This window comes from Centruroides sculpturatus, unplaced genomic scaffold (assembly GCF_000671375.1).
Source record: "Centruroides sculpturatus isolate CEXI.00-Female unplaced genomic scaffold, Cexi_2.0 scaffold1275, whole genome shotgun sequence".
Lineage (NCBI taxonomy): Eukaryota > Metazoa > Arthropoda > Arachnida > Scorpiones > Buthidae > Centruroides > Centruroides sculpturatus.
In genome coordinates, this window is record NW_019385470.1 from 170,566 (window position 1) to 179,096 (window position 8,531).

Below are 8,531 nucleotides of genomic sequence, written 5' to 3' on the forward strand. Positions count from 1 at the left end.
AATGTTTATAGTTGTGGTCCGATTGAATGCCAGGGCCATGTTCAGCAACGCAGAACACTAAGTCAGAATTCCAAGCGGCTTACTGGGCGGAACCAGAGTCGGTAGATTAACTGGTCTTTCGACTAATAGTTCAAACTTAGCTAGAGACAATATTTGCCACTAGTTGGCGCCACTGTTAGCAGGAGAGCGTTGTTCTTGCTAGGTATATACTGAAGTCAGTGATTTTGACCTATAATAATTGTTTTTTTTAGCTACATAAAAATGCCAACGTGCTTTGTGCCAGGATGCAAGGCAGGATATAAGTCATCGAACGAGAAGAGACATTTCTTCCGTGCTCCTAGCGATAAGATTGAGGAGTGGATGCGATGCATTCCACGAGACGACAAGATGCTAACAAATAAATGTTACGTTTGTGACGTACATTTTGCGAGTAGATTTATTTTAAAAACCTTCTCCCATGTTATAAATGGAGAGAAAGTAGAAATTCCACGAGATCGCTGGGCATTAACGTCGGATGCATATCCATCAAACTTCCCTAATTGTCCTAAGTACATTAGTAGGTCTGTACCTCAAAAACGATCAACGCGATGTCTCACAAGAAATGAAGAACCATCTAGGAAGGGATCACAAAAAGACAATACCAAAGGTAACTATTTATGGTTTTTATGTAATCTTAATCCTCAGTGAGTCATGTAATTTTTTGCCCTTGCCTGAGTTGCAGTGCGTCTCTCGGACCCTGTGTTTTAATATAAAATTAAATTTTATCTATCTATCTATTTTATCTATATTTAAGGAACATTTTATATTTAAAAATTAAGTAAAGATTGAGCTGGGTTTGTGAGATCCACTGTGATTCACTGAGGGTTATCTCTCTGTGGCCCATCTTTCCTTATAAATACTTTAAGATTAATTGTCTGATATTTTTTTTTATCAATCATTAGATTTGCATGATACACACTCCCAAGTAACAACTGTAGAAAAGGAAGTAGAAGAACCCTCCACATCTGAAGCAGCAACTACACAGCATCCTGAGCTGTTATATGTCAATAAAATCTCTGCTTTGCAGTCTGAATTGTTAAAAGTCAAAGAGGATTTATATCGGTGCAGAAAGCAAAAGATGATCTATAGGAAGAAACTGAAAACTCTTCAAACAGAAAATCTCAAGCTTCATCAAGAAAATACTGAACTTAAAATAAAACAGTTGTCGGCTGATAAACTTAATTCCTTACCACCAAGACAGAAACTTGTGATAGATCACGTGCTGAAAGTATACAATATAAAAAGCAAAAAGGGTATGAGATATGACATTAATTGGTTACTTGACTGTTTGCTTTTAAAAATTAGGTCACCATCTCTCTATGAATTTTTGAGAAATTATGATTACTTGCCTTTACCCTTTCAGTCTATACTGCATCAATATATCAGAGGCATTAATGCCAAATTTGGATTTGATGAAGATCTTTTTGTTATTTTAAAGACAAAATTGGAGACAATTCCACAAACAGAACGCCAGGGAGTTTTAATTTTTGATGAAATCACACTTCAAAAACGTATAGAACTTTCAAAAGCTACTGGTGAAATGATTGGACTTGTTGATTGTGTGACAATTCTGTATTGCCACAGAGTGAATTTATCATGGCCTAGTGTTTATGTTCAGACCTCACTTTGCTAGTTGGTTACAATGTATTGGCACATTCTGTTCAAAAAGCTCTGTCCCAGGTTCTACTGTTGCAAAACTTATTTTGCAAGCAATTATTCATTTAGAACAGTGTGGTGCAATAGTCAATGCAATAGTTTGTGATGGTGCCAGCACAAACAAAGCAGCTTTAAAAGCTCTAGGAATTTGTGCAGACACAAATAATATACAATGCTCATTTACAAACCCTGCTGCAGATAGACAAGTACTGGCTATTATTGATGTACCACATATTTTAAAATGTATGCGAAACAATCTTTTGAAAAATACATACTTTCAGGTAAAACTAAGAAAATAAAGTGTTTTCACCTAATTTATAATATAAGCCATTGCATTATTCTGCATTTTTACTTTTAGTTTCCTGAAGGAAGGGTAGAATTACAGCATTTTAAAGCAGTTGTTGATGAAGATTCCAAATTACCAAAGGGATTAAAGGCACGTCCCAAAGTGACAGAAATACATGTTAATCCCAATAACTTCCAGAGAATGAGTGTATTGCTGGCAGCTCAAGTAACACTTTTTTTTACTTATATAATCTCGACTTGATAAGAATACTTTTATTTATCTCATTTATTTTTAGATATTTAGTAATACTTTTTCTGATGCTATGCTGTTTTATAAACAGCGTGAGGTTGCTATCCTAAAGAATGCAGATGTTACAATAAGTTTCATACGTCACATCGATGCTCTTTTTGATGCTTTAAATCGTAGATTGCCACAGGAAGGAATCAGACATGATTCAAATGATTTCAAGGTAATAGTAATGATTCACTAGGAAAAACTATGAATGTTTTAATTAATAACTTTTTTAAAATAGGTTTATTGAAGAATTTCTAGAATGGTTAAATAGATGGGAAGCATTCAGATTACAGATTAGAAGCACTGGTGAAAAGGGATTTTTGAGCCACCAGACAGCAGAAAATCTACGCTTGACGCTGACTAGTATCTTAGCACTCGTCAGACAATTGCTTCCAAACTCATATTATATCCTGACAGCTCACTTTAATCAGGACCCATTAGAGGTAAAATTGACTTAGTGTAATGATTATATAATCTTGTATTAAACCTTAACTTATGTTTTCTTTTCAATTAGCGTTTCTTTGGAATGATAAGACAAGGAAGTGGAAGCAATTCTCATCCCACAACAGTACAGTTCTTATACCTGTACAGACTGATGACTGTTTACAGTTTGGTTCGTCCTCCCAAACGAGCATCAGTTCAAACTGATCCAGGATCTATGCTTATTACTTTAAAAAATCTTCTTCATAGTCATAAAAAACCATTCAGAGAAGTTCAAGAACAATTGGAAGAACATTTAGAAAATTTGCTTTGTGATCCAAGTTTATACTATGGAGATCCTAGTGATAGTGAATTATTAGATCATGATTATTGTACACCAGAAACATTTAAGTTTATCCTACATTATTTAGGAGGTTATATTATTTATCGTCTACTGCCATCACTCGGTTGTGATGAATGCAAAAATATATTAACAGCAAAACCTGAGGATGCTGCACCAGAGAAGACATTTACATTCATCAAATCTCGAGGAGGTTTGTTATATCCAAGCTATAAGCTTTGCCAATTGATGTACTGGGCAGAAAGCAAAGTATGCGAAAAATTAACAAACCCAAACATGGATGTTTATTTTTCAATAATGGATAATATATTAAATCAGTGCTCTGTTACATTGATGATAGGATGTGACAATGCTGGTCACAAGTCCTACTTGACTTCCAGATTTTTGCACTTTTTTGTTACTTGTCGATTGCATTTTTTCACGCGAACGATTAATCAATCATTTATTTCATCAGTTGAAAGTAAAAACCATAGAAAAATTTCTCACTTAAAGTAAATTTTAATAACGCAAATAATAATAATAATAATTATTATTAATATGTATAATATAATTTGTTTGTATGTACAATAAATTTTTAACGTATAATAAATTCACATAATAGCACAATTTAATAATAATAATACTATTGTGTCAGTTTTGTTCCTTGTCATTTATTTAACTAAATATAAAACTCAGCGTTTTTAAAACACTTAATAAAGCATTAAACACCTTCCATCGCTGAGAAATGTTTATTTAATAAAATACGTTCGAACTCATTTACACCTGAGGATAGTTTATTCCATGAGGCTGAAAATGTTAGTGTTTTATTAAATAAACATTTCTCAGCGATGGAAGGTGTTTAATGTTTTATTAAGTGTCATTTATTTATCCATAAACCTGGTTTTGGGTTTAAATAAAAGCTTTTTCATTCTTATAATAAAATGCATATAAAAAATTATGAAATCGAACTCGAAGATTTTATGTCTTTCAATAAAAAGAAAACATTCGTCCTCACAGCGATTCGATCTAGCGCTCTTGCAGTGATTGCAGTGCCCCTGGTGGTAACATTTGTCTCTAGTTGATTTTAGCAACGAGCGAAGATAGGAAGTCAAAAGACCAGTTAATCTACCGACTCTGGCGAAACTAAAAATATTATAATCATTCTTAGTTTCTCACACTTTATTCTTTGCCAGAAAAATAGGAAAACTGATGGACGAACTTAAAAAATAATTAATTAAATAATTAATAATTAAATAATTTAATAATTAAATAAATATAATAAATTAAGACTAAAATAGTAACTTCTTTATATATTAAAAGAAAGTTATTTAATCTAACACGAGCAGCCATTACATTCGTAAGCGTTCTTCAAAACAAACACGAAGAGATGGAGTGACGTCACATAGCACAATAAATCTACTAAAAGTAGTCTGAGTAAGAATTCTTACAGTGGGTGATCAAAATTACTAAGAATATCGTCCAATATCGTGGCACAGCCTGACTTTGTCAGGATTCTTCATTGCTGAACATGGCCCAAGTAATGCCACAGAGTGCCTTGAAATCGCTACACCGGTATCCTGAGGTGCAGGGACATTCACGGAAAGCAGAAATCCGTTTCAGGAAATCCTATGCAATTGTGTGTTGATTTTCCTGGCAGGACTACAAACATCCATTTTCCAAAACGATAATGCTCAGCTAATGTTTCCTAGCAATGGTTCCGTTACGTTGCCATAACTACTTGTTTCTCGATTTGACGATCAGACACTAGCTTCGAATGTACTAATCTACGAATATGAAATATCTGTAGGAAAATCTGTGGCAGATACAGTTGCCATACGGCCGGATTTGTTGGGATTTCTTCGATTTGAAACAATTCATCACGGAGAAATTTTCCTGTAATGTCCCGATTTCTCTATTTCTACCCGAAAATATTTTAGTTCGTTTACGAAAACCATATAAAAATTGTAAGCGGAAAAAGTTTTCAAATGTCGTGAATGCATGAGCTTTCTTCGCCTGTTTACGTCTTTATTAATTAAGACTTCAGTCTACCGTTCTGACATCGAATTGGGGCTTTTGGGGAACCCAGGGACGTCTGTACTTGATATGTCAAGTCCCGTTCCATACAGTCCGGCAGCCCACATTGTGGATCTTAAGAAACCAAAAATGGGTAAGATTAATGTAGGTACACATAGTGGAACGTTATAGCTTCATGGGAGCCCAGGCAAATTTGAATTAAGGGCATACATTGTTGACATTGTTGACGTTAAGCATTTTTTCTTGGGGGACTTTTCCGGTATTCTCGTTCGTATTTTAACGCGATCTCTATGCTATGCCAAATGCACCCCGCATCTGCATCACACAGCCAATCTAGAGTTCCCAGATATGGCCCAAATTTAAATTTCGATATTCTTACTACAGTAATGAGTTTATAAAAGATTGGTTTGGGCCCTAGGCAATTACTCTTTTTGCCCATAGTATAACACGCCACTGGGTATCCATTAATCTTTATCACAATGCTGTCTCGATTATAATGTCCCGAATTATGGATTTCAATTTGGCGACCTTGATTGTAGAATGGCACACGGCGTCTATATGCTATTCTGCAACAGGCGTCCTCCTGCATGTATACATGCGGAGACAATCCCGTAGTCAGTATTTTTTAGTGAGGGAGCAACTTTCAACATTAGGGATGCCTGGTCAAGTGCATAGTCGACATCAAGTAGTTTAAAGTGAAAATAGACACGGATTTTTAAAGTTTTAATTTAAATAAATAAAAAATTAGTTTTGGTTTATTTGTGTACAGCAACTCGACAGGTGAACGATCTACCGAAGAGGGAATGCCAACGAGTGGGCTTTCTAAGGAAAGCTGTGTTTTATTTAGGTGTTACAAACGTGAAGAAAACCCGAAAAACTTCCCGTGGCCAGCTCGTTGGCGAGGCGCACTACCAGTGTTCGGTGATTTTAATCAATCGGGCGCTAGTGGGCCAAATAAAACAATTAGTCATATTCTTTGATACATTGATATACCAAGTGCACAGAAAACTTTTGAGGGAGCAAGGTCCCTAAATGTCCTTCTTAGCTACGGGACTGGTGGCGACCGTTCAGTCTTATGTATCCATGCAGGAGAAGCTCCTAGAAGATAGTACAGGTTCCTTTAAATTGTATTGTCTTTGCACAAGAAATTGTCCTTTGCTTATATTGTAGCTGCCTTTTACTATAACATTGTAAACACTTATTACCATCGTTATTACGTTCACATTAATAAAGTTTAATTTGATTCCCACACTTCCTTCTTGGTGAGTAACGTTTTGTCAACGAGTTTATAATCAAAACTATTACAAAATTTGTAATATTTTTTATAATAAACTCATTGCATTAATCGTTGTACCAGAAAGTACTCTGGAAAAGACATTTAATGTCTTTCTCAGAGTATTTTCTGGCACAACGATTAATGTAATTTTAATTTTACTAATTTTTCAAATTTAAAAAATGAATTAAATTTCAATTAAGTTCGTTAATTACTAAAAAAATGTTATTTAATTTTTATTATCAACCTTTAATATTTTATTTATAGCGAAGTTCTAAGAATATAATTCTGAAAAATATACATACCGATTCAGAATTAAATCATTAATTATTGCAAAACTTTTGATACATTCGTGTAAAGTTAAACTTTCATCGATAATATTTATTATTTGGAAGTATTTGAAAGATTAATATCTTTAAAGATTTTGGCGAAATTTTTAAAATAATGAAAACTAAGTCAGTACATAATAGTCTTCATAATTAATAATATTTCGTAGATACGTATATTTGAGATCACAATAAATATGCATAAACCAGTTTTTATGCCTATGATATACACTATATACGAATAATGTAATTAAATACTTCTGCGGAAGAGAGGGAGCATGAGGTAGTGACGCTAATTACAGTGACGATTCATTTCTACTAAGCACCAGATATTTATTCTTTTTGCACCTAGTGCTGTCGAAGTCCCTTATGAATAATTATAAAAAAGTCTTTTAACGAATTGTTTTGAATAAACTAAAATATTGTTTTTATTTTAACAATAGACGTTAATATCTATTAAATTTTGCATTTTGTTTAGCATTTCTTAGAATAATTTTTAAGAATTACAGTTATAAATTTTTAATTTTTAAAACACTTTCCTGGTGTTAATGACTAGGAACAAGCGCAGGCCTCACCCGTTTCTAAAAACCATAAAAATGCAAGAATAAATCAGTAAAGCAAATAAAAATAGAATTTAAACACTTTAATATTATGTTTTTACACAAAAACGAAATTTTAAAGTTCTGTTTATGAGACCGCGCCAAATGGCTTTACTGATTCCCCCTCTCTGGCCTACCTCATAGATATCATCAGTATTTAATGAAGTCTTTCGAAAAAGGTGTTGCAAAATCATAAATGAAAGTAAATATAAAACAATTACATTAAATTAATTGTCACTAAGGCAATAGCTGAATGTACGGAATGTTGACATGTTTGATTTAAATGTAATTCAAAGTGAACAATGTCCAAGGTAAAGATAATATTGATAAGAGTACACTCGAAAGATAAACAGATCTTTAGAATTCGCTTTTCGGACAGATTTTAAAATAAATTATATATTGACAAAATGCAATCTCAAAATAATGTCGACGATGATAAAAAAGTCAAGAGAAAATCCGGTTATTTGGATATTAAATTGCCACTTAATTCTAGAAGTCGTCGTCAAGTGAAGGTGGGTGTTTCTTTTGATAAATCAAATATGGTCTCTAATCATTTTCCTGATATATGAGTAAGCTTTAGAATAACGGAGTCAAGGAATTTATTTTCAATATTTTGCAACTGTCAAGAATGATTATATGGGATGAAGAGTAAGAAATGAAATCTTCATTCCTCATTTATATCAATAATTGACAATAGACAAAGTTGAAAGCAATAATATTGTCCAGAAGAATGTGAGATATATATTGATTTAATTTGTTCTCTAGAATTGTAGAAACACAACTGTAGAATATCTAGATTATAATACAATTGACATAAAAATGCAAGAATATTTGTTTGTAAGTTTTATTTATTGAAAATTATTGAATTATACGAATGGTATTGCATAGATTTTATTAATGTAACTATATCATATACAGGTATACCTCGCCTTACGTCGGTAATTGGTTCCAGGAAAGCGACGTAAGTCGAATTTACTTGTCTCCGAATCTACTTGTCACTAGGCTAAACCATAAATTACCATTTCCGGTTCTGTATTTTATTTATTAATGCATTTTTAATAATATATGGTTAATAAGAATCTATTTTAAGCTTACAAACAAATAAATTTTAGTTTTTAATAGAGTACGGAAAAAAGTAATCTAAATTTACGAATGCATGTACTGTAAATACAGTACATACTTGTAAATGTATATGTTTTAATATGATTTTATGTGCTTTAAACGCTTTTCTAGTGATATTACGACTTCAATATTTGTGGCGGAC

General features: G+C 32.9%; 1 protein-coding gene across 3 annotated transcripts in view; it reads left to right on the top strand.

Moving 5' to 3' along the window:
* Positions 1–7,614: 7,614 nt before the first annotated feature.
* The window catches only part of LOC111639291, a 14,630-nt gene continuing 13,713 nt past the window's right edge, over positions 7,615–8,531 (top strand). Inside the window, exons 1-2 of one of the 3 annotated variants that reach the window (XM_023385136.1) lie at positions 7,801–7,999; positions 8,186–8,228. In XM_023385136.1, the coding sequence (XP_023240904.1) occupies positions 7,998–7,999; positions 8,186–8,228 (45 nt within the window). In that variant the 5' untranslated portion in view covers positions 7,801–7,997. Of the gene's footprint in view, positions 7,780–7,800; positions 8,105–8,185; positions 8,229–8,531 lie in introns of those variants that run through there. The other 2 variants (XM_023385135.1, XM_023385137.1) reach the window with 2 other exon arrangements.